This window comes from Lissotriton helveticus, chromosome 5_1 (genome assembly GCF_964261635.1).
Source record: "Lissotriton helveticus chromosome 5_1, aLisHel1.1, whole genome shotgun sequence".
Classification (NCBI taxonomy): Eukaryota; Metazoa; Chordata; class Amphibia; order Caudata; family Salamandridae; genus Lissotriton; species Lissotriton helveticus.
Window position 1 is genome coordinate 1,736,519,408 of NC_136065.1, and position 27,165 is coordinate 1,736,546,572.

At 43.3% G+C, this 27,165-nt stretch overlaps 1 protein-coding gene across 7 annotated transcripts in view; it reads left to right on the top strand.

Moving 5' to 3' along the window:
* ARHGAP27 (Rho GTPase activating protein 27) overlaps nt 1-26,780 on the top strand; it is a 627,637-nt gene extending 600,857 nt beyond the window's left edge. For 4 of the 7 annotated variants that reach the window (XM_078645013.1, XM_078645010.1, XM_078645011.1 and 1 more), the window contains 4 exons: nt 8,074-8,151; nt 12,885-13,019; nt 15,215-15,320; nt 25,320-25,650. In XM_078645013.1, the coding sequence (XP_078501139.1) occupies nt 8,074-8,151; nt 12,885-13,019; nt 15,215-15,320; nt 25,320-25,497 (497 nt within the window). In that variant the 3' untranslated portion in view covers nt 25,498-25,650. Of the gene's footprint in view, nt 1-8,073; nt 8,152-12,884; nt 13,020-15,214; nt 15,321-25,319 lie in introns of all 7 variants that reach the window. The other 3 variants (XM_078645012.1, XM_078645016.1, XM_078645015.1) reach the window with 1 other exon arrangement.
* The last annotated feature ends 385 nt before the right edge of the window (nt 26,781-27,165 follow it).

A 27,165-nucleotide genomic window follows, 5' to 3' on the forward strand; every position in this document is an offset into this window, starting at 1 on the left:
CTGCAGCATCTTCTTCACTAAGGTTAGACTCTTTATAGTCTTTTCTTCTTCATTTGACTGTTTTAAGCATATGTATTTCATTATGATGTTTTTAGCATTTTCAAACGCTGTCCTAACTGTAATGTTCTTTATGAAGGTTTTTGATGCATATGTTATGTAAACAACTTTGTGCTCTATTACCTTCCTGGTTGTGTGGGAGTGTATACGATTTATTTTGTCTCCCACCTTCCTCTAACGACAGACATGCTGTCACTGCTTGCTACTCTGATTCAGGCATGTGAATCTATGAAAGATACCCCAATACTGGATAAGAAAACAAGTTACTTACCTGTAACTACGGTTATCCAGTATTGGTATCTTTCATAGATTCACATGCACCCACCCTTCTCCCCGGCAGGGCAGTTCTGTTTTATGGATACTTATTCTCACTTGTGCTGGGAAAATCTGAGGAGAACTGCCTGAGCTAGGAAGGTTCTAGAGGGTGAGGACAGCTGATTGGCTGAGGCTATTATTTCAGGTCTTTTTACATAATGAGGTAGATAGGCTGCCAAGTTTTGGGCCTAGCTAGGCCTTTAGGCTTTACCAGCCTACTACAAGAAATTTTTAGGCACTGCTATTGTATATATTTTTACCGTGGGACTCCCGCCTCGACGACGGGGAATGATTCAGGCATGTGAATCTATGAAAGATACCAATACTGGATAACCGTAGTTACAGGTAAGTAACTTGTTTTCTTTTCACTGCTCTCAAGCAATGCCATGATAGAAGGCAATCTGCTTTAGTTTGAGGTTCCAGGCGAGAGGCGCACAGGCAATATTCAAGAGAAGGGGGGTGTCCCAGTATCCTTTTCATGGCTGCAAGGAGCTCTTCCCAGAATGGTCTGATTTGGGGATATTCTCATCAAATATGGCTGAAATCACCCAATGGGCTTCAGCCTCTCCAACACAGGGCACTCGTGAGCAGGTAGAATTATTTTGCCTACACTGGGCAGTGTTACCAGTCAATTACTATTTTACACGGTCCCTGTCTATCCAAGATACCACCCGGGGTTTGAGTGACATTTTGCCAGTTTTTTCCACTGATTCTCTCCCTCCTCAGGCTTGTAGTCCAACTTGCAGACTTTACATATTTTTAAATGGGGTCAGGTCGTGGGTGGCCGCCTCTAACGCTTGTCAAGTTTGAAGACATGTCTCAAAGATCAAAATCTTGCCTTATGGTTTGTCTGATATTGTGAGGTAGTCCATGTGCTTCCATGTTTGGAACAGGCCAGGCTTCGGTGCCGATGTAAAGACAAGGTTTAAATGGATAAGACTGTTCAATGAACGAGATTAAGATAAGCTTAAGCATTTTGTCAATGTATCCATGGCTGTAAGCATGATATTCTCAGGGGTGCAAATAATTGTGCCTGTCTGTCTATTCTGCTTGGACTTCCATGCCCTTTGTTAACCTGATCCATGTGTGGCTAAAGTTTCAGTCTCAATCTAAGAAGATGCATTGTCGCGCCGCTCTGTAAAAGTTGGGAAATCTGGGAAGGCTATTCATGTCAGATTAAAGGGTAAATGGTCTCACTGTTGCATTTAGAGTGGACACTGAGATATTTATGACTCTTTTCAGTACCTCACAAAAGGTATCAAATGTCGAAATAAGACCATCAATATCAGATATGGTGCCCTGCTTAGACTAGCTGCACTGTCATCAACAATTTGGCACCGCTTCTATACCTTGGGGTGGAGGAGCCATCGGCCACCCCTCCACAAAGGGGTCGATGAAACTTTTTCTTCACCCATGTCCCTGAGTTTCTCACAGACTTTAGGAGCAAAGTGTGGGCTCCCTAACTGCTACGTATCACCATGCTAACTCAGCAGACGCTTCAAATCATGCGTGTGCCATTTTGAACAAGCATGTGTCACCATACCGGTGTGGCCTCTGCTTCAATGCCACTTATCTGCATCAAGAAATTACTGACTAAGGTCTCCACCATCTCTCCTGACCCCACGGCACTATTCAATGATGCTCAACAATAGGGCTTTTGTAATGCTGGATGGCTCCTCGATGAAGTTTGATGAGGGTAGGCCTTGCAGAAGCCCTGGCCCAGCATGTCTTTTGAGGACCTAGCCATGACCACACACCCTTTATTTCATTATTTTAATAGAATTATTTTCAATTTGTATTATGAATGAAGGCTAAAAATGGATGATCACAGCTAGCCTTTAAATAGTATTTATCACAAATTTTTGAGTATTGAAACTTTCCACTTTCGTGGCTGAAAATAGGGAACACAGTAATAGTAGTAGAAGTAATGTCTCACATGTGTTGAAAGAAAACCACTACTTCAGTTTTTTCTTTTTTTGGCAAAGCAATATTTCCTATATACAAATTCTTTTACTTGCTAATCAATTTGAAGTGCCTATTGCTTCTCGCTGCACATAGACGGGCAAGCCTTCCTTTACCTTAAATTCACCAGGAAAAGGTAAAATAGATAGTAAGAGTATTGTAAAGATAAGAGCTCAAGTCTTGGTAATGGAAAATCACTTGCCCTCTTTCAGAAGTGTAGAGAATTTTTGCAAATCTACTCGTCAATAGCACGGATGCCACAGAAATCTTCTTGTCCTATGACATATTTTGTGTGCCTTTTTTTGTGTTCTCCATCAAAGTACATATTATGGCAATGTTCTTATTCTGTGAGAGCTGTGATAATGCCATGGTTTAAATTGAAGAATCTGAGTATGCCACCTTTTTAATTATATCAAACTCTAAATATGAAAGATCTCTATGTATGTCACTTCTTCTCAGAGGCCTTGTGTATGTATGGCCTTTATTTAAGACAACTTTGTAAGAACAGGACAGGTCGGCAAATGTCAGAACTTCGATTATGTATGGTTATGGAAGAGTTCTGTATACCCCAGGTAATTTTCTCGTAAAATGTCGAACAGATACTGTTTATCATTTGTGAGGCCGAACATCTTCAGGAGTCATATGGGCCACTTTATTTACAAAAGTCTCATTGGGGTATACACCCCATGATCTTCAAAATTAGAAGCATAATCATGGGGCATTTGTAACCAAATAACAAATATAGGCAGATGCCAACCACGTCTTATAGAATGACAAATACAGGTCCCATTTTATTTCTTGAATTTGCGTCCATCATGTAGGTATATTTCACAGCTTGCTCCTAATCGTGTAAGTTTGGAGGAAAATCATTCATTCAGTGTCTAATTAGTCGCTGTCTTGCCAAAAAGCTCAGGTACTAGAGCAATTTATTCTCTTTGCCAGCAAAAGTAAATAGAGTCTTGCGTTGCAAAAAAGTAACTGTAGACTTTATCACCACAGTTTATTCATTCAGGATTTGAGAGATTATGCCACGTTCTGAGCTCCAGTAGGTTGGAAGAGTAGTTCACCCCCTGAAGATCTGAATATCATTGACTTCTTATTGATTATATTTTAGGACGCACGTCATTCAGTGTTTTAAACCTAGCCATCTTTTCAGGGTCCTGTGCAGCCCCTAAATGGTAAAGAAAAGATTAAACTCTATTGATGTATCCTTCACAGTATTGTTTAGAAGGTTTGTTGCCAATTATGCTCGGTCTCAAACGATGGCAAGCATTCGTTCTACGCTTTCTCTGATGGCTTCATAGATGCTTTTGCGCGTTTGTGTAGCAAATTGTAACACTTAACCACTTTCTTACGTTGCTTCCTTGCAAAAGTGGCTGTCTTGTCAGCTTCATTGCTGGACTTGTTATAATTTCCTTGTTTAGATGCCAGTGCCAACAACAATAATTAATCATACTTAAATCTTGATAGTTTATATTCTGTATTTTGATATAGCTTGTCCCATGGACATAATGCCCCACCTGGCAGTAAAAGGTTCTCAAGCCAACTTGTCTAGCAGGAATATTCAAGGATTCTAGAGCCCATTACAAGTCCCAAATAGGCTGGTTATGTCTGTATTAAAAGGACTCCTGCAACTTGCTTACCATTGTCTCAGAAAAACATAGCCACATATGTAGTCTTCAACCTCATCTTCCTGGAAAACATTTGAGTAAAGAATTTTAATAGAATCTTTCTATCTCCGAAAGATTTTGATGGGACATCTGCTAGCAGATTGATTGTACTAATTTGAGTAATCCTCACTTTTCCCCTGACATACTTTGAAACGGTTGTTAAGCAACACGATTGAAGGACTGGTAAAACAAGCCCCTCAATTAAGAGACCTCCTAACTTTCTTCCAGGCAACCCTTGCTCCTCTGCATGCCCAAACAAAGCTATTTAAAGTCATTACAGCTTTGCCATTTCAGGTTTACTACACTAAGTGGGGATCTACAAGACAAAGAATTTGTGCCTAGGGAGGATCCTCCTATTCTGCATGCCTGTTCTTTCTAACATAGTGAGTGGCAGTTGGTTCCAGCGTTTCAGAAGATGCTGGATTTTTTGGGGGTTTCTTAAGATTGTAGTATAATCAAGACAATAGTGATCTGTTTATGCAGTGATAAGGCGGGGTTCTGCTACCTGAATTTAACCAGGAACCCTGGGTCGATGGATCTTTGTTGCCTGCTGAGAAATGTAAAGGGGAGAAATAACTAATTTTAGACAATTCAACAGTCTGTAATAACTATGGCTTAAAAGGATCACAGACTCCGAGTTCCAAGTTATTGGGTTATTACAAAGCCAAAAGCACCTGAATGTACAAGCACCTCAAGGCAAGGTTGTAAAAGTACATAGGAACTAATACAAAACCATATCTAAAAGTGAGCTTAATCCGATGGATCATGTAAAGAATGAAAATTTCCAAAAACAAAACACAAGCAAGGCCTGCTCCAATATTTAAGACATACTTCATCTGTGGCTGAAAAGTGAAAAGCATTAGACTATCCTTACTCTAGCTCTAAAGTGGCATCCCTACTTTGCAAAGGCAAAATCAGTAAAAGGTGTCAGCTCGTGAAGACTTCCTAAGAAGTACACTTGCGTTGTGTGGGTCAAGTAGCCAAAGCTACAGAGCTCGTTCTAAGGTACACTTTCCAGATCGATCTCCTCACCCCCTTCTCCTAACTCAACCCAAGGGACACTGTCCCTAATACAAAACGCAAAGATGAAAAACAAGCCCACAGATCACCTTATCTCAACTGACACGGCCCCTAGATCGTTTCCCACCGTCTTCCACACTCCTTCCAGTGTTCAGCTTGATGACCTTGATTCCCAGGCCTCCTCAGTGAGAAAAAACACCGACTCCCAATTATCGACATTCCGTTCAAAATGTATCTTCTCTCCTTCATCTCTAACTCCTAAAACAAAAGGCGTTAGTTCTAACGAACAAAGGCAGCTTCTTCCACCTGCAACTGAAACTTGAGAACAGAAAAATCTTGCATGCACATGAAATTCGCTGACTACCTCCAAATGCGGGAGCTTACCGGGAAAATTACATTTGCAGGACTACACAAATCGACCAACATAAGAATAAGCAAATAGGCCTTTCATATACACAACGTGAACATTTCAATTAGGCCTCTAAACATCAAATTATGCACACCGGTTAATCATTTGCTTCACAAGCATCTGCAATTATTACACATTAGGCACAGTTAGTAATTTCATGTGCAGACTTCAACATGGTGCAAGGTCTCTTGGGTTACAAGGGCGGCCCCACACCTCTGGTTCTAGTAGAAATGAATCACATCATTTTCTACACCAGCTCTCTGCATGGAAATGTTCTCCAAAGTGTGTTTGCATGCCTGCGCAGTGCATTATTAAACGCGCCAAAATCAGAGGTGGCCACAGCTGCATATATGTTATGTCTAGAACGTGCGCTGATCAGACCGAACAACAACTACTGTGTTGAAATAACCTTGAAGGCCTCTGCACTCACTGTTCAGACAAAGCTTACCAAGCAAAGCCGTTACTATAGGAAAACATATTATTCTCGTGTGAAGCAAAACAGTCTGCTAGACTCTAAACATTTGTAATAATGTGTGCCGCGTGCAAAGGCAGCAGAAAGGAAAAATGGCGTTTAAACTTCTAATAAGCTCATGCTAACTTAACACAGTGTAAATGCAAGGCTCATCCCCATGACAATATACCACACCTTGCTACACACTTTATTATATCCAACCACCTTTCACAGCAAGGAAGTGATTGCCTGAGGAAATGCATGAGTCTACACCCTTACTTAAAATGTTGAAATTTCACTTTGTGTATATATATATATATATATATATCTGTATCTACACATACTTACACAAATACATACAGCGCCATATTTAATTTTAAGCAGATATGTGTGAAGATATACACTTGTGTGTGTATATACTCACACTCAGCAAAGTAGCATGCACACACACAGATGCTTCACCATTGCCTCACCAGTTTTATCTGTGACCCATTAAGTACCCCCTAAAAATCACTTCTAGAGACGCCACTGCACGGAATACTGCATCATGTGATCTTGGAGTTGTTAGGTTTAAGAATAATATTTCTCACCCACAGTGCTGCTAATAATTTGTACACATTTAGAGTTCTGGTCATGATAGCATCAGAGGTATTCAGAATTTTGATTGTGATATTACTACTCAATTTGATTTTGCTGATACCCAGACCTTTGCCACTGATAATAATAGGCTTAAGTATATCTCTTCTACTGCTATTATGCAGATTCACCTGAGTTATAAACGTGTTAATCACCAGACCACTAGCTCAGAAAATATCCAGAGATTTGCATTAGAGAACACACAAACTCACTCTGCGTTGCGCTGCTAATAATAGCCAATGCTCCGTCATCACTTTCTCCAAGGCACTTTCTCATTCTCAGTTTTTTTAAAGTAGGCAATTTCTCCTTTAACTTTAACTATCCAATTCTCTCATTCATTTGGCAATATGCTTCTAACAATCCAAAAATGAATTAAAGTGCACATTTAGCTCCTGTCAACGGCAAAGAGATGGCAGGCATCAAAAAATTTTGTTAAATGATACCTGAGAGAAATTATACTTAGTTGAATAGGTTAGCAAAGCTGTCAGCAATGTTTTGATTACATTTCATATAGAAAGCAATAAAATCAATGATCTTGTGTATATTCCTTGGAGATATATATTGCGGGAAAGGTGTGTCTCTTTCACAAACTGATACTTGGGGTCTTCAGAGAACAGGTGGGCTGATGTGGGCTCCAACTATTCAGCTTAACTAGATTATTAATGAACAAGAAGAGGGCGTCGGCTTCGTAGCGCTATAGAAGATCCTGGGAAACCTTTAATATTCAAAATGGTGTATGATCACTTTTAGAATGCTCTCTAATAAAACATGCAGCAGAAAACAGGCCCGGGTTTTGATCCCTGCTTAGCTGACAAAAATAGCAATGACTGAGCTATTTCAAAACAGAGACGTGGGAATTTATGGTCTGAATTTGGATTAATTTGGACGCAGGAAGTACTGCTTATAATTGAGAAAAATTCGGCAAACAGTGCCACTAGTCATAAATTGTTACATTATGCAAATAGGTTGACTTTTTTTACTTTGAAGTAATTTGAAGTTGGAGCTCAGTTGTATTTCCTTACAACACTTGTGTTATAATGAATGCCTCTGAAATTAATGAGTGAGTGAGCCGTTAAGTCTTATGGACCCAGTAACAAAAGTTACTTGGCACATCTGAATTATAGGAAGTGAGTGTTTCACCAGCAGATTCAGGGGGAAAACATGTGGAAATCTACACAAAACATCAATTCCTGCATGTTATTCTCCAAAAACCTGTGAATATTTAAGTAATTTCCCAAATTCAGGAATGACCGGGACCCTCAGTAACAGTAATTCCAGCTTTGAGGAAAAAAACGGAATATTCCAGGCCACTCCTGAAGCCCAGTGTGTCTTGCCTTTGCAGCGGCGATCTCTTTTTGACTATTGTCACACTGAATTAATATAGAAGGGGTTGTGCTGGAGGAAGATATGGGAGAGAATAAAAATAGTGCAGTGGGCACCAAACAATATGTCTTTGATATGGGCAAAATGAGTTCCACAATTCCCTTTCCTCTTTGCTTTTGCTATCAATCGTGCATGTCCGATATGTTGAACAAATCTTGTGATTCTTGCAGGTTTGGATATCGATGGCCTTTATCGAATCAGTGGCAATCTGGCAACAATACAGAAACTACGCTTTAGAGTGGATCATGGTATGTGACATGACATATAAAATACTTCATGCCTCTCAGTGTATGCTTTGCAATCAGTCTTGAGGTGTAGCATTGGCAGACATAGGTCTATAGTGTCCCTAAATACAAAATAATCCTTCGATGGAGATGTGGTCAAGTGATAAAGTTACAGACTTCAGATGCATGAGACTTTGAGTGAAATTCCTGCTTTCCCCCTTGATCACTTGTTTGGTCTCATGTTAATCATATTATCTCCCTTGCCATAATTCCCTTTATTTCTACAATTGAGTGCCTACATGTGTGCTAAGCAAGAAATTATGCTAATGCATTTATTCAACATGTGTCAATTCATGCAGAAAATGTTATGCTGTGCTGTTTTTATATTGCATTGTATTTCAACAATTACCTGGTCTCTTAATGTTTGAGGTCATCAAACTGTGACTCATGAGTTTTTGCAATCAGGTGTTCTTTGTGGGCGGTATGAGGTGCTTTCAAGTGAGGGGGTGGCCAGGCCAGCCAAGACGGCGAACGCGCCTTGCTAGAGCTCGTCAACAAGTCTCCACATCAGTCTTCATCCTGGTTGGAGACCTAGTATAATGGCCGCCGTGAGGGGCCCTGATTTGATTTAAATATTTGGAGAGTGCAACTATCTCTCTGAAAGAGCATCTTGGCACTACGCCGAAGAGAGCAAGGAGTCAGGTAGACATGTAATGTATTTCAGTTTATATAAGTGAAGAACAGAATGCATCCCACATGCCATTACTTGCTACAACTTTGGCCCCTGCTGGCCTGCCATCGGCCTCTGACCGCACCACGCAGCTTGCCTCGTGGGCTCGGGCCCGAGCTGCTAACTGCGGGTCACGGCACAATTCCGGGAGCCCTGTCTGTACACCCTTCGCTGCCTTTAAACCGCACTGTTGTGGCTTCCAGCTCACACCACCATTGCCTGGAGCGCGCTGCTCCCATTGGCACCCGGATTGCTGCACCCACTGGAGAGACCACCACGGCAGCCCCTGAATGGCTAAATAGGAGGCCCTTGCTGCACTGCCGGACCTTTGCTGCAGGAGCCGGCCTTTGGGGGAGGTGCATCTTCAGTTTCCTGCCACCATCACCCGCACTGATATCTGGGCCGGGTCACAACAAAACTCCATAACTCCGCAGGTGGAGCCGGCCCTGGGTATCACCCAACATACACTGATACCAAGACGAGCAACGCTCCTGCTCATCTCCGCTATAGAGGCCCATCCGCAATGACACTGAACCAGGATGCTTACCGCCACTGGATTTCCCTGGGGAAGCCAGCCCTGTGAAGTGCCCGGTTACTACTACTATCACTTGTTACTATTCATTTGGCCCCGCTGTCTGAACCTACGCCCAGACCTGGGGCGCAAGCAATTCACATAGCACCTGAAGGCAGTCATTGTCAGCCCCGTGCCTCAAGTTCTGCCTCACCATGGCACCTACTTGACTGCTTCAAAGAGCCCTACCTCCTTGCGATGGCTGTTAACTGGGCCCAGGCCCTCATACCTGCTCTAACATTCTGAGTACCCAGAGTTGAGGTTGATTTCCGCCTCAAAACCGGAACCCCCAAGATCTCGCAGCGGGCCAGATCAGACTTTAGCCCATACATTCATGAGCTTCTCCTTTTCACTTGTGGATTTCCCCAACCCATCGCACACCCAGAGGACTCCTGCTGCTTAATCCCTGAATATGGAGGCTCCACTGAGTGCCACCACGCTCTGCCTTGGCACTTGGAAATAATCCCTTCACTACCACGGTGCTAAACTCAGACTTACCTACCATGTGGTCTTTATTGCGCAGGTCACTGGGACTCCCTCACTACCCCTACAAATACCCAACCACGCCACTTGCAGGATGAGGTCTGGGACACCCGGCAGCTCTTACCTGGTCCACACTGACTGTACCCTAGTAATACAGGGCAACTTAGCCCCACTTCCCACTACTGAGCTTGGCCTCATCCACACGTATACACTTTGGCTATTTAGAAGATGCTCAGTTTGGGATTACTACAGGTTGTGGTTGGCTACACGAGTTGTTTTTCCCTTTCTTCCACGAGTTTATAACACTTTCACCACCCTTTCCTAGGTCCAGATGTGGCAAGCAGGCTACAATTAATTTCTGCAGCTCCAGTTTGATGGGTCCGAGAGTTTGGAGCTCTTATAGCTGGCGCATCACATCATCTGTAATGGCGCCGCATAACAGATATTTACTTTCTCACCCTAATGTATGGGGAATACACACAGCCAGGAAGGGGTATACCAGTAATTATTTTTTGTAAACAAATTTTATTGCCTTTTACATGTCATATATATATATACTTTCAGGGTATCCGTGTACAAAACACAAGAGCGCGCCCAAGCGGATGCATCAGTTGTTGCCCCTATGTTGTCCCATCTGCAAACGATGGCTGTAACGGTCACATCACTAACTAATATCAGTTTGGCATACATACGATAGAATCTTATGCCAGTAATTATTATGTGAACCGCCAACGGGTTCACATAATCTTGTTACAGGTGTCACATGCCACTGGGGTGGAGCAGGAGTTGCTACATAAGTGTTGGCAGGAATATCATACATGCCATTACCTACTCTGCATATTCCTGGGGTGCCCTGATCTGGGTTAGGCCCGGGGTTCCCTTTCAGAAAATCAGCACTGAACTGGACTGAGTGCATATTTTATGGCGGGACAGCTACAGCGGCTATCATGTTGGACCTTACATAGGTAGAACTAGTGGTGAGCAGGTGTTCATGTCAACAACCACAAAATGCAACTTTCTCCTCCCGAAGGTTCTTCCATCCTCTCCTTGCCCCTTGCAGGTGTCGGTGGATCGCATACACCTTCTTGTGCATGTGATCTTGGCGTATTCTCCAGCTCTCCTCCTCTTCAGTCGGCCTCAGTCCTGGGCTTTTTTTATTTTATTCTAGGGACTTGTGAGGTGGGAATGCACACTCATTGCTGATAGAGGGAGACTTCTTTTCAGATGCTCAACCCCTATCCTTTGAGCAATTGACCATAGACCATGGCTTCTAGCTGGGACAATTTCTCATTCACCAACAGCTTCAAGCCACCTACCAAACTCTTTGGGGCATGTCCGAGATGGAGCCTCTGGCTCACCCGGTATTGCAGGCCGTGCTTAATATGTGCAATGGATGTCATATCATCACATAGCTATACAAGGCCATTTGTGACCTTTCACCTGATCCCCTTCAACACACTGAAACACACAAAGGAAGAGGACTTCCGAAGGGCACAACACAACCGGGAATGGGAGCAAGTACTTGAGTTCCGCCAGCAGATCTTCCAGAACTCCTGATTCAAAAACATCCAGTTCTTTCTATTACATAGAGCTTACCTCAGACCTGCTCAGCTGAACTGGTATTTTCCTGATGCACAGATAAGCTGCCTTCACTGTTGCACCCCTGACCTCATGAAAATGTTTTGGTCCTGTACAGCCTTGCTAATCTACTGGCAGTCTGTACATTCATCCCTACAGGAGGTCACTGAACTGCGGGACCTTCATACATGGGAAGCTTGTGCCCTGGGCATCTTTAAACATAAACAGTACAAGGTATGCGTGCTCTTTCCTGCATTAGCACTCCTCCCTTCTAAATACACACTTGGCCTTCAATGGTAAACAGAAAGCAGGTAAAACAAAATGGCTGTGCCCATGCAGAGCACTTGGTGTCATTTGCACTGATTTTTCAGTGCGAAGGTACAGATCGCGCTACTGGCCCGTAAGAAAAGCAGTGCAAACGGGTGGGCAAGCACTCGCTTCACTCACAGAGTTCTGCAGAATCTCGCTGAGGTTTTTTGGCACTCCACAGAATTTTGCGGAGGCAAACTCCGAAAGTTCTGCCCAGGCATACGTTTGTGTTCCTAGAGCTTAACAGAAGGTTAGCCACCTAGCCCTTGGAGATCACACTTCTATACCAGGTACAAGTTGTAGCAGGTCCAGCCCTTACAGTTTCTCTCTACAGGGCACAGTAGGTGCAGTCCTGTTTCTGAAGACCAGGGTTCAGCAGGTGCAGTCCTTGTTCGGTCTTCCACAGGTCCAGAGGTGTTCTTTAGTTTAAGATTTTAAGCTGGCAGTAGCTTGTATGAAGGTTTTCCATATGCTGAGTCTCTGTGGTTGTATCATGAGAACTACTGGCCAAACCTGTGTGGTGGTGGAAAGCCTAATGAACTGCCCACTGCTGTCTTTCACAGTGGGTTTATTGGTCATATAGTATGCCACATATTACGAATTACTAGTGGTGATATTAACTGTCATTTTATTTCCAGCTGGAACACTCTAGGAGCAATAAGACCATTTCATGCAAGTGCATGTGTTAAGTCATGTTGGTGCTATGTTTGAGGCAGAGTTGGATATGTGTGGGACTTTTCATTCCTAACATAGGATACGATGGGCAAGGACTTTTTTAAAAGTTTCCTTCCATTACATTGGAACATTTTATCCTTAAGTCCCCTGTTTCTAATGTGCTCTAGTCTATTATTCTATAGTTTCTGTGGTTTAGCACCTCTAATCTGGTGACACACTGGGAAAAGATTTGTACGCGATCTCCGCTTCTCTTCCTACATTTATATGTTCATGCATCACTCCTACCTATCATATTGTGATTCCAACACCTTAGAATTCATGTTACTTCTTTCTGCCCTCTTGCTCTCAGTTATTTCATATTCTTCCACACATACACATTCTGACATGCCTCCTTGTATTTCTGGTTTCTAGAAGAGAATCTGAACCTGGATGATGGCCGCTGGGAGGACGTCCATGTTATCACTGGAGCACTGAAGTTATTTTTCCGAGAGCTACCAGAACCTCTCTTTCCCTTCAGCCATTTTGACAGATTCATCAGTGCAATAAGTATGAACAAGGGGGAAATGCATAATTAAGTTATTGTACACAGAAGGGGATTAAATGAAGAAATTGTTCTTTATAATAATATGCATTGATTTTTTCCAATGTTTAGAGATATGTGAGGCATTTCATATGGAAGAAGATGAAATCTGTGTCATTGCTCTAATCTCACCTTTTCTGGAGACATAGGAAAATCATTATTTTTCCTTCGCCTTCTGCCCCGTACCAGTAAACTCAGGGCAGCTGAGTATTATTTTTGTTGTTGTGCAGTTTGGTGTAATAGAGGCCAGTCACAAGGAAACATGGTTCCTTGTGTTTGGCCACTACATATATACTAAAAGTGACTTATGGAGTTTGGGGGTTGATAAATCAATTTTCAGAGCTGTCTTACTTGAAACCTTTCTTTAAGTGCCCAGCATCTATAGTAAATGACCATTTTTTTGCGTGGTATTACCCCAGATTTTTGCTTTACTACCCTATTTTTGCTGAATCTGTTTTTGTTGGCATTAGGACTCTAACTTCTAAATGTGTGCCGTTCATTTACAGGTTCTTCCATTTATTTGTATTACAAAAAAATGACATCCTGCAGCCTTTCCTTTCACCCTTTATGTACCCAAGCAAGATTGCCATATCATTTACTTTATTTTTATTTCTCTGGCTTCAAATTGAAATGAGTCTGTAAACACCAGTCCCTATGTTAAAACACATAAGCAGAACACATAGCCTGACATTAGACCTCTGTCTTTAAAGCGCAGCAAATGTGACAAGATAAATACAGAATTTAAATGCATCTTTATTTATTCATTGGACATTTTGAGATCCACCAAAAATCGGCTCGTGCCCACAGTTAAGAAACACTGCACTATGATAATTGAAATATATGCACAGGGGGGAAAAAGTGTATTTTTCCACGTATGGCATCAACAGTACCGGTTTTATGTGTGCTGTTCCTTGCACCCACATTTTTAATCATGTTGAAAATTCTGGTATATTCAAAATGTGAGCACCTGGAAACTTAATCTGCATTAACCACTCTGATTTGAACAGTATTTCACTCTCAGCATTAAGCGTGTTACTCATTCAATTTATTTACTGCCTGGACTTTCAGCGACTCACAAAAAATCGATTCGCAACCCACAGTTTGAGAAATACTGCAGTAACCCATTTCACCATATCTTTTTTATTTGGACCAATCTGCCAATTTGGGACTTTACCCACTAAAAGTCAGACCTCTTCCAGAAACCTGTTGTATAGAGGCTGCCTTCAATTCAGTCTAAGTTGGTTCAGTACCTTGTGTTCTTTAATCACATGTGTGTTTCTTGAAGACAGATTATGTCTGGTTTCAAAGCCAATGCATTTTTAGCACCCTACCCCTTTGAGAAGAGTTTACACCATTCACATTCCATCTTTTTGAACAGGAGTAAAAATGTGTGTGCAAGGTACTACAGTATGCGATAAAACTAGAACTGTTAATGCTACATATGGAAAAATGCACTTTCTTTTTCCCCTGTTTTATAAAAACTTGCAGTGGTTGCTTAGCTTGCACATTGCCAGTGCCTAAGTTGAGCTGGTGTTGCAGGTAAGGCCCACCTGCATTTATTTTTCCTTATCAGACTTTGATCCTGAACAAGAAAGAGACAAACACACAAGTAGGAAAGAAGAAGGAAGAGAAAGAAGGGAAGAAGTGACAGTGAGAGACAGGGATGAAAAAGAACCTGCAACAGTGCGATAAATGGCGATGGGGTGTCTGGTGGTGAATTAGAGGCATGAGAGAGAATCAAGACTACGTAGTTTTGGTGTTTGACATGCCGATACTCAATAGCACTGGCCTTGGGCTTCTGAGCAAAAAACTAGGGCCCGAAAATTATTCTTTTGTAAATTAAGCACTACAAATTGGAAACACAGAAATTGGTGGGGGTCAGTTTGTTACCACCTACATGACTCCGTCTGTGTCTTTTCAGCCATTAACAGGGATTCCTAGAAAGAATCCAGGTTCATGAATGTTCCAACAGAATTTCTGCAATTCCTTGTGAAACGTCTCTTACACATTCACTCATTCACACCCACATAAACCTTTACACTGAGCTGGAGTATAAAATTATAACATTCTGACACAACATCACTATTTCAGCATTTTAACGTGTTCAAAACTGTTGTAATGTGTGACTATGAACTGTCATCTTAGTCTTCTTGTGTTGTAGAAATGTCGGACCCCAAGGCGCAAGTGGAGTACCTGAAAGAATTGGTGCAGTCTTTGCCTCCGCCCAACCATGAAACCATGAAGGCTCTCTTTCAACATCTGTGCAGGTGAGACCGAGAGCAGCTCCATTGCCTGGGCAAACCTGAGCGCCACAAATGTTGTTCTGGGTTAACATAGGAAGGTAACTCCTTAATGTAATATAGGGTGCTTTTGACCACTTTAGGTCTGATTTTGGAAAAACCCATTAGTGATAAAAGTCAAGACGTTTCTGATGTCACGAATATGACATCCTGGAGCACACGGACTATGAAAGAATACAAGAAATCCCCAAATCATTCATAAGATGCACAGAATGCATGTTATTTTGTGATAGAGACGAAAGAAATCTCATTGGGCAAATGCATGCACTGCAGTGGTCCGTGTAACCTAAAGGTCACAGTTTGGAATACTTTTGTGTACAGTAAGCCTCTTATCCATCTACATATGTTCATATTAGTTATTAGGTAAAAGTATCAACTCTACAAAGACACAATCAATTGCAGAAAATGAAGTTATATTGGTATAGAGAGTGCTCAAATATTTTTCTAAATCTCTTCTCAAGCCACGCATGATTCCAGCTCTTTTTGAGAGATGGTCAGTTTGTCACACTTTACTTAGGAAACACAAAGTAGGAGAAAAGGTGTGACCATGAGCAAGAACCATCCTAGGTAGGTGAAGGGCAGACATGAAGAAAATTCAATACATTTAAAATAGTTCTGTGAAGTTTATTTTGCATTTGACTCTAGCTCCACTCCTAGTGCACTGTTCACACTTAACTCCACCCCATGGGCCTTCAGCTCACTCGATCCACACTGGGTATTCTAAGTCTAAATATTTCCAGGTGTCTCTTTTCACTTCAGCGTGGCACAAAGCAGCATGAATGTAATAACCTATTCATTTCCTTTCCTTTGATCTCTAATTTCTACCTTGGAGAAACAATCATGATGTGCTGTATTCACAAAGAAAAGATTTAAAGTGGTAGATCTACTTCTCCTGAGCAGAACTCATGGTGGTTGGAAAACAACACGTCTTATTAAGTGTTGACCCCGCCTGTAAGACACTTCATCAATAGGGTTGATATTGGCATCATTAAGACAGTCAAAGCTACTATCTTTTGATCAAAGGATGCAGATAGTATCGAATTTTGTGACCAGAGTAGTTCTGAGCAGAGCCACATTTGAGCCCCTAACTCCTATACTGTGTTTTGGAAGTGTCCTTTTCAGAAATCCACAAATCATGTACTTTGTTGACAAATTGTCTTGGATTAGTACCATCTGGTTTTTGGCCTGGCAAAAGCTGGCATCACCCTAAACCATCATTGCCCTTGTCAAGAGGTGCATTGGTAAAAGAACTTGTGAAAGAATGCTACATCTGGGCTGTGCCACTTCATCAGAGACTGCCAACTGAGTATCTTTCAAGAAAGCACTGAAAACCCTTTCTGGCCTAGTCTCAGTAGCCTTTAGATGCTAATCTCGAAGTAGACACAAGTGCCCTAATACTTTTGGAGTTGGGTGCTAAATCAATGGATTTGCATTTAGATTGTATATCTGCCCTTCACCACCATAGAATGGCCAAGTTGTCATGTTTGAAAGCTTTAAATGCAATTGCTCTGTTCAGCAAAATACATTTTTAGTTGTAATCTGCCTTCACCTCTGCCACTTTAAGACATTTTTAAACACTTTAAATCCCTCTGCCTTAATCTCGTAATGAAACCACTATCCTAGCTGTCATAAAGTACTATAATATCCCTTTGGAAGGAAACGACAGCCACCTTCCATCTAAACTCAGTGATGTGACAACCTCTTATTTATCTAAAATGTCAATGCCTCACAGAAGGCCAGCCAGACATTTTACATCACTTTTGACTTTAAATATTAACAATGCCGTGTTATACAATTCTAAACCTCTCCTGGTCTGGCCTTCCCCTAAACAGACTCAACATCACCCACCAACGCAAGACTTGACTTGGTTTGGTTTGGTTTAACTGCCATTACTATCTCCTTCCAGAAGAGCAAATAAGTATCACCCAAAACATTTGAAAAAGAGTTTCCCACTACTTAGCAACATTTTACCGATCTGTTGAATGCTGCAGAGCACACTTAACCATTCAGTACCCGTGATAAAAATCTTTCTTCCTTTTAAATGAAACAACCCCATCCAGCTAAATGTTCAACAAGTAGGCTGCCTAGTGTAATAGCACAGATGAAAAAACATCACATGCAAAATCAATTAGAAGGGATATGTCCGCACTACACCATACAAAAAAACTGCATCACGACAACAAATAAAGATGTAGAAGGCAATGATCGAGAACTCTTAAAACATTGTTATCCACATTGACAAGTCTCAAATCGGAGACACCATAATCATTCACTTTGTTCACATAAATTTAAGTCTGTTTGCTCAAAAACAAGTCTAGAAAACTGTGGCAAATTAGTTAACTGTGTTTTGTTTTGTTTTGTATCATCTTTATGTCAGTTCTCTAACCAAGTCCTCATTTGTCTATTCCTCATGCCCTACTTACATGTATGCCTGCACTTCATGCCTCCTGTTGGTGCTCGTGTAATGTTTATCTTAGAATGTTGTTTACCTTAGAATTGCAGTGTGTTTTGAGTTTGTTAACCTGAAGATCCGATGTTCTTCGGATCTCTGCGCTGAGGGCTCATACTGTCAATAATTCTGATTATTTTCCATCCTTCATCTCATGGAAGCATTATTCACCTGTTATGTAAACACATACCATGGGTTCTTCCAAGCAGAGTTCTGCCCCCATTATGTGAGGTGTTCAACTTATGTTGCCTTAAGACCATATTATGTGTGTGAAAAAGGAAAATCCAAATCATATCCGATTGATAACAGATTGTACATACAAACAAAATGAATCTAAAAATGTGATTGGAAATCCTTTTGCTTTTAAAAGAAGGTACTGTCATATCAAAAAAGACTTTAGACATACATTACCCCTCTCATTACTGACCCTTTCTTGTGAAAATTCATGGAAAGAAAAACTTGCCAAAAATTCCAACAGCTCTAATAAATCAACCTCTGAATGACATTCTTTTTTTTTTTAAAAACCTTTATTATTGTAAAATGAAGACAGATACAGACCTACAACCATCAAGGCCGGTCAGTAATGCAAATCAACAAGAATGAATCAGTACATAGCTCATCAGCCGACAACCCGAGGGTCCGGCAGCATAGAAGCAGGATGAAATTAGGAGCATCTGGCAAAGGAGGATAAATAATAAGTTTTATATTTTTTATACATACAAACAACAAGAAGAAAACCCACAAGAAAAAAGTCGAGGCAAAATTATCAGTATGAGGGCTGCTACGCGCGGTATGGGGGAGACAATGAAAAGCAAGCATCAAGAAATCATGGAGGTGGGGAGCGGGGACCAGGAGCGAGCAATACTATACAAAGAACCGAAAAGCAAAATGCTTGAACGTCAAAGTCAAGGAGATCCCGTAGCATCAGGGGGTTCAACAAGGGGAGGGTCACAAATCTCTCCACGATAAGAGTTCCACTGACCCCAAATCCTATTCCACTTCCTGTGCCTACCTCGGGAGTTGTACACGATTTTTTCTCGAAACATGCACCAATCCATGTTCTCCTCCCAAGCCGAGACCAGTGGTGCCCTATTAGAGCCCCAGAGTTGAGCAATGTCCCTTTTTGCAATGATATTGCCCAGCGTGACCCATTGAACCTGAGCAACGGTGCAGTCATTCGGTTCCCAGACATTCAGCAAGCAGCGTCGGGCCTCAGGAAGTAGCCCATATAATATGGAGGAAGGTAGCAAGCAAGCCACAGCCACGCCGACATAACCCATCCACAGAATAGCCCATGTGCATCAAACGTGGACCCGTGACATAGATGCGATGAAGAATCTTTAGCTGCACCAGTCGGAGACGCGCCGGAATAGCAACTTCCTTAGGGGAGGATAGTGCAGCCTGCCAGTCCTCATCGTCTAATTCCAGCCCGTCATTAGTCCACGCCTCACGCAGCTGTATAAGAAGGTCCGAACGGGTATTAATAAGTTTTTTGTATATGAGGGAAATAGTGCTGTCAGGGACATGCCCATCCAGCATTCTATCCTCCAAGGGAGATGACTCAGGGATCGAGGTACCGGCGGGGAAGACCGAGTCGAGCGCGTGGCGGAGCTGAAGGTAGCGGAAGTGCTCTCTATCACTCAGCTTGTATTCCCGTTTCAGCTCGTCAAAAGTTTTGACTCTATTGGTGGCCCAAAGATCCCCCACTTTGCTAATACCGATAAGGTCCCATCTATCGAATCCCTTTGAAGACCACAATCCACCCAATCTCTCAGCTGCATATAGAGGAGTCGCCCTAGTAAGTTTACCAGTCCATCCCGTAGCCGATGTTGCACTATCCCATACACGTATCGCCACTGCAGTGGGGCCCGTCAAACACCTCCTGTCGATCTTGGAATAAAGCGCTCTATTATAATCACCTCCCGGCAGCTGCCACCTATCCATATCGTAAGCGGGATTAAGAACAGGACCATACATGGCGTGGTTGATAGCACTCAACTGGGACGCCCAATAATAGCGTTTGACGTCAGGCAATGCTATACCACCGTCATACCAGGGCAAAGTCAATTTCGCCAGCGCTATGCGTGGCCGCCCGCCCCAGACCAATTTCCGCTGGAGGCCCTCGATGTCACAGAAGTAACCAGCTGGAACCAGATCTAGCGTATTCTGAATGGCATATAAAAATCGGGGAAGAGACATCATTTTAAACAAGGCCGCCCTCCCCAGGGGGGAAAGAGGCAATCTACACCATGCCGCTACATCCGATCGAAGTCTAGCAAGCGGAGGCAATGGATTCCGCTCAAATCGGACCTTGGGGTCCATAGAAATATAGATCCCCAAGTACTTGAAGCCGACGCTGGAAACAGGTATAGGGCAAAAGCGAGGCAAAGAAGGCTGACCACCCGCAAGTGGGTAAATACAGGATTTAGTCCAGTTGATAACCAAACCTGAATTCTTCCCGAAAGAGCTCAGGACATCAAACAGGACACCCAATGACTTACGGGGAGAAGTTAGGTATAATAGTATATCATCGGCATAAAGTGACACCCGATCTTCGAAAGGTAGGCGACCACCGTATTCCCTTGAGCGAGGGCTCCCAGCGGAGCCACGCGGCAAGGGGTTCAAGAGCAAGCGCAAAAAGGAGGGGCGACAAAGGGCAGCCCTGTCGCGTGCCACGCCCCAGAAGAACAAAAGGATCCGAGGCCCGTCCGTTAACCACCACCTGTGCGAGCGGTTGTTCATATAAAAGTTTAACCCATCCGATAAACTTAGGACCAAAGCCAAATTTGGCGAGGGCAGCCCACAAATAAGGCCATTCCACCGTGTCGAAGGCCATCGAGGCGTCAAGGGAAACCAAAATGGCTGGTTCAGCAAGAGACCCCGCCCTCGCCAAGACACCATGGAGACGTCGAAGATTGAGTGCAGTATTACGGTGGGGGATAAACCCAGACTGATCAGGGTGCACCAGATCGCCAATCACCGCGATCACGCGGCTTGCCAACATTTTTGCAAGAACCTTAGGCTCTACATTCAAAAGCGAGATCGGCCGATAAGACGAACAGTGTTCCCGAGGCTTTCCGTCCTTATGGATGACCACAATGGACGCCAGTCTCTGATCTCGGGGAAGAAGCCCGAGATCACGTGACGCCAAAAACGTCCGACGAAGGTACGGCGCCATTGTGTCGGGACACAACCTATACAGCTCGACTGGCAAACCGTTCGGGCCCGAAGCCTTACCACTGCGAAGTGCACGGATAGCGAGCGCTACTTCATCGGTAGAAAAATCCGCCTCCATAAGCTCCCTATCCGAATCCGACAGACTAGGCAGCGTGATATCGCGGAGCAACAAATGCGAGTCCTCCTCAGATCTGTCCGAAACCGGCGAGTATACCGTCCGAAAGTGCTGGGCAAAGACCTCAACTATCTCGACCGGGTCCACCACTCGCACACCATCCATACGCTCAATAACAGGCACCACACGATTCACTCTGTCCCGTTTATCAAGCCAAGCTAGCAATGTCCCTGCCTTATCACCCACATCATACAGATGTCCCTGTTGTTCACGATGCATCGCCGTAGCCGCATCGGTCACCAGAGCCCTATATTCAAACTGTTTAAGCGCCAAGGAGTGCAGACTATCAGGTGTAATTACAGATTCCATCCGTTCCTCCAACTCAGAGATATCGTTTTCAAGTCGCACCACTTCTGCATTTTTGCGCCCCCTTTCGCTGGCAATCAAAGAGAGAGTCTGGCCCCGAATCAGTTTTACACGCCTCCCATAGGGTCACAGGAGAGGATACTGACCCTTCATTCTCGGCAAAGAAATAATCTATACACTTAACCACTTCCTTACTAATGGTGGGGTTACGAAGATGCCAAGGATTAATAGGAGCGACACGACCCCCGGACTCCAGCCGCACATCAATAGTGAGCCACAGTGGGGAGTGATCTGAAATCCCCCTAGCCAAATGCCTAATTTCTCTCACGGAGACCATCTGCGCCGCTGGTATAAGAATGTAATCAAGTCTCGAGAGACTACCATGGGCCCCCGAATGAAAGGTGTACTGGAGCTGGCCAGGGTGAAGTTGTCTCCAACAATCCGCCAATCCCAGTGTATCAATGAAACTGCCCAACCATAGTTGCGACGTGGGCAGGGTCCTACGAGGGCTTCGATCCTCCTCTCCACTAACAACCGAATTAAAATCTCCACCCACCACCAGTAAGCCATCGGGGAGCCCCAGGACGTGGTAGACTGTAGACCAGGGGGGACATACACAGACAAAATGGAGATCGTCTTCCCCTCCCATCGACCCACGATAGCAGCATACCGTCCCCTATCATCCAGCACCTCGTCATCTACTTCTAGGGGGAGGGAGTTCCTAACCAAGATACCCGCCCCCCTCGACCCAGTGGTAAATCCAGAGTGGGCCACCAAACGGTAGCCTCTTCTATTCAGCGCTCGGCATGTATTTCCTACCAGATGTGTTTCCTGTAGTAGAACAGTATCAGGGGACTGCCGCTTTAAATACTGTAAAACAATCCCCCGTTTTAACCTATCTCCGAGCTCCGAGTCCATTAACATTCCAGCTCAGCACCCTCAGCCCCCTACCCCCCATCCCAGACAAAACCCAACAGTCCCCCCCGCCACAAAGCAGGCACAAAGGATAAAATAGCGACCAGATCAGAGCCTCGAAACAAACAAACAAGAAAAGACCCCCCCACTGGCCCCCAATGAACCCTCAACACACAACCCCCCACCCTGCACCCCTGCGGTAGACTAGAAAGCCACCCCAACTTGCAGTGTGCCTGTCGCCCCATTAAACTAACCTACAAGAAGAGAGAGAAAAACGTCCCCTGAGGAGGAAGAGTCCCGAATCCCCCCACCCCTGGGTATCTACACCGTATAAAACATCACTATCACAGAGCCACTGCAAAGCGTCCAATATGGCTCATCGGCACCGACTCACTACTCCTGTTCTTCCGGGCTGCCTTTGGCACCTTTCGAACTCTCCGGATCGGCGTGCTGTGTCGGCAAAGTGTCCAGCCAGTCACTGGCTACTCCAGGGCGATCAAAGAAAAAAGTACGTTCATTATGCACAATCCTCAGGCGAGTCGGAAATAGCATGGCGTACTTCAGTTCCATGTCCCTGAGGCGACGTTTCACCCCCGTAAAGGCCATACGTTGCTTCTGTACCTCTTGAGTGAAATCCGGATAGAAACTGACCGATACATTTTCAAACTGGACGGGACCATGAGTGCGGGAGGCCTGCAGGATAGCGTCTCGGTCACGGAAGTTAAAAATCCTGGCTATGATAGGCCTCGGGGTGGCCCCAAGCTTGGGCTTCCCACCTGGAATTCTAGGAGCACGCTCCACGGCAAAAAATTTACTAAGGCCCTTCGGAGTCAAATAGTTTTGGGTAAGGTCCTCCACCAAGAGATCCGTTGGCACGTCCGTAGAAGTCTCCGGGACACCTATAATGCGAACATTATTCCGTCTGGCTCGGCTCTCAAAATCATCCAGCCGACGGGCAAACGAGTCTCTGGCCAAGCAAAGATCGCGGACCTCGGTCTGAAGATCCGAAACATCCGTAATCAGGCTTGCTGTTTTAACGTCCAGGGATTTGCCCCTTCATTAGTTTTCCCCAGGTCCGTCCTGATAAGGTTGACCTCAATCGCAAACGTATCCAATTTAGTGGCAAGCGTTTCATATTGTTGACCCATAGCAGTCTGGACACTGGCAATGGCGCCCATGACGTCCGTCAGAGTCGGCTCCTCAGTCGCAGGAGAACCGTCGCCAGCTTCTCCGAGGGTCTTGCCCGGACCACCCGGGGATACCTTAGGGCGAGTGAAGCGTTCAATAGTCGGGGTCTGAGCGGCTCCCCCTCGATTTGGGCCTCTGGTGTTGCATCTCTCAGCGTCCGACCTGCCCGCCATGATGATCAATGACCACCAAAGGGTCCTCCGAAAACTGGTCAAAATGAATCACTCCACGGCAAGCGCAGCAAGTCGAGAGGTTGAGAAACAGGAGCCAGAGTTGAGTCAGCGACTAAACCAGGGCAGCAGCATCAGTCAATAATGAGTCAGCACCCACGATGACCAAAATCGAACCCGAAAGTACACACAGGGGCAGCGGAGGCGTCACTCCAGCCGTTGTTGTTCAGTTGCCACCTGGGCACCTCGGGAACTCAAGCCCCCGGATGGTCATCACCGTAGGCCTCAAATTGCGGGGAGCAGCAAGTCCAGTTCCCGGCAGCCAAATCAAATTCCGAAAAATGCTTTTAATATCAGCAGGGCATCAGCAAGAAATACCCGTCGACCAATTCAGGATTAATGTCAGGATAGACGAGGGTGGCGGAAGGGGTCTCGGGAGCCCTCTGCTCACGCGTCCATCTTGGATCCGCGTGTAGCTCCTCCCTCCTGAATGACATTCTTAATAAAAGGCACCGGACATTCATCCTGTTTGCCTTGCTGATAGCGTTCTGCATGGTTGACCATAAAGTCATTCTTGAGTGGATGGTGCATGGTGTGTAGTTTACAGTCTTTGTCTGGGGCTGGATACATTCTTGTTGTCTCACATTGGACAATAGGTGAACAGGCAATCCTACTTATATAAAAGAAGGAAGATACACTATGGAGATCCTTCATGATATCCCTCTCTCCACTTCTTTTGAACAATCCTAAGATCCTTAGTAAATAGTTGCTTTGACCCCCATTGTCACAACCAACCTTTGATAAGGCCCACTCCCATCTACGGAACATTGCCTTGGAGGGTCGCACAATTTATAACGTTACTGGAACACAAGCAGACTTGGATCTGAGACAAATTACAACAATATTTACAAGAAGACCATTGCTTGTTTCAAATTACTGGGGCACCCTAAAATTAATTCCCCTCATACATTACCTGATCACTTGGGTCATGGTCTCACTCAGGTAAATAAGGTGGGAAACATGAGTGTCATACTGGACAGAGAGCCAATGTTCTGAAATCTATTTGAGCCAATCACTGATTTTCCAGAATTCTTTCTCTTCACCCAAGACAAAATCACTAAAATTTAAGTAGCTATAATTTCCTGTCTTTTACAACAAACCAATTTATCTTGACCTACTAATAAAAAGTCCACATTATCTTGAGGATTTCCAAAATAGGATAATCTGGGTCCTCTGTGGTCTTCAGTTTACTAATTGTGATACACAGTCAATAACCTATTTTGTTTGGTTTCCTGATCTACACTTGAATATTTATAAGATCCTGTAATTGTAACACTAAGCGCTCACACAGTTGGATGAACCTATCCTTTGAATTAATTAATGGGCCAGCTACCGTTTGCAAATTGGTTCCTAATAAATTTATGTTGAAGAGACACAGATGTCATAAATTCACAACCAAAGGAATTGATGCCCAGAACAGTCTCACTCACACGTTTCTACAGATACTTGGGCATGTGGTTTGAAAATTAAGTCACAGATGCAAAACTGTCCTCTTATTACAGCCCTTTTTGTTTCTTCTTATCCAGAATCATTGAGAGGCGTGATGAAAACCGAATGTCTGTAAAAAGTGTTGCAATCGTATTCGGCCCAACGCTCCTGAAGAAAGAAATGGAAATGGGAAACATTGCGATACACATGGTCTTTCAGAACCAAATTGTGGAACAGATTTTGAGTAATTGCAATTACATATTTGCTGAGAGCTGAGTCTATAATGGTCTTTTGATCCCAACTCCAAATACAACCACATGAAGGCGCAGGTTCGCCTGAGAGAGTCATAGTATATATATATTGTATATTATATAAATGAATACCACAGTGAGTGAGAAATTGATTGCTTTGTGTTGCTGTGTATTTTAGCCAATACGCAATTTATTTGTATATAAGAGGAAAAGTCTGGCAATCAGATCAATGAATCTCTTTGTAGGGTGCTTTAAAAGTGGTTGGATGTGAGATACATTATAAAAAAGCATTGTGAGTGAACTGGATGTTGAAGTAACTTGCATTAAATTGCCAGTCAGTTTATTGCACTAACTTTTGGTGACATGCATTTTATGCACTCTTTTTAAATATTTTCCTTTCCTCCACTGTATTTCAGGGAAGGTTTTTCCCAAAAGATTGTTTTGCTTTGTTGTACACTTATTATGACCACTTAATGTCAGTATTCAGAATGTGGGTTTAAGCTGTGCCAAACTAAGGCATTGTGCTGGTCTCGCTTACTTTCTAAGCATGTAGCCCTCAACTTAGGTTCTTTTGAATTCTCTCATTGGAAAAGAGCATAAGGAAGAATATTAACTTTTTCCAAGACTATACTTGCAACCACTGTGGAGAGTTTTCGACCAAAAAGCTATTTTCATCAACACTCAACTCAGCGTATATCCAATTCATGTTTTCTAGCAATTTGCTTCTTCACTGGCTCATCTCTAAAACATGGCATGATAAACATTCTGGAATTCAATCCAAATCTAACCTTCCATATTGGTGAAGTAATAATGAAAGGAGTCACAAAAAAATCTAGGTAATTTGTTTGGAAAACATGCAATACCTCCATTTTAGAGCATCCGCTGCAGAAGAAAAATAATTGTGCTGCATACGGTCTTCAGTTCGCTTAATCCATAGTGCTTCCATGATGCCCATTATTTTAGATAGAAAATGGACATTTGACAGTTTTCCTTGCCAAATGTGTCACTTCTGTAACCCCAGTCAAGAATTGGTCTGCCTCAATGCTGAACAGTGATATCATACGAAGAGATTGTTTTATGTGTTGCCCTTTTTTTTATTTAAGTACTTGTTTAAAGAAATCAAATGGTGTTTGTACCAACGAAGGATTACTCCAAATCAAGAGAAACCTATCTGGACTTTATAAAATATTTCGTTGAACAGAGTGACTGAGAAGCAGCAGGACTGCGTAAAGCTGTTTTACAACAAGTTACTCAGTTGTGGCACTGAACAAAAATTAAAGCTACTGCATTATCTATTTAAAAACAAAAGTGGTTAATGATTTCCTTCTTTTACCCATTTTGTGACAGTTAAGCCGCAATTAAAACGTGACATAATCTGCATTAACTTGTTTCAATATAAATAAGAAATTTCACATACTAATGCTATTAGTGACATTCGAATATTTGCAAAGGCTACATGTTTTTTCTGTAATATTTGGTGAGTCAAAACAACGGGGAGGGATACTATATGTAACTCCGTAACAGTCAAATTGTATGTTTCAGTCAACTTTTCCATAGAGAGAGTGTTTCTTTTTTTGCTAACAACTTTGGTGCCATTTGATGAAGTTTCAAGAAAATGTCTCAAAAAAAGTTAATCTACCTCAGCTCCTTCCTGAAATGTTTTGGGGTTGATCCGTCAAACATGGCTGAGATA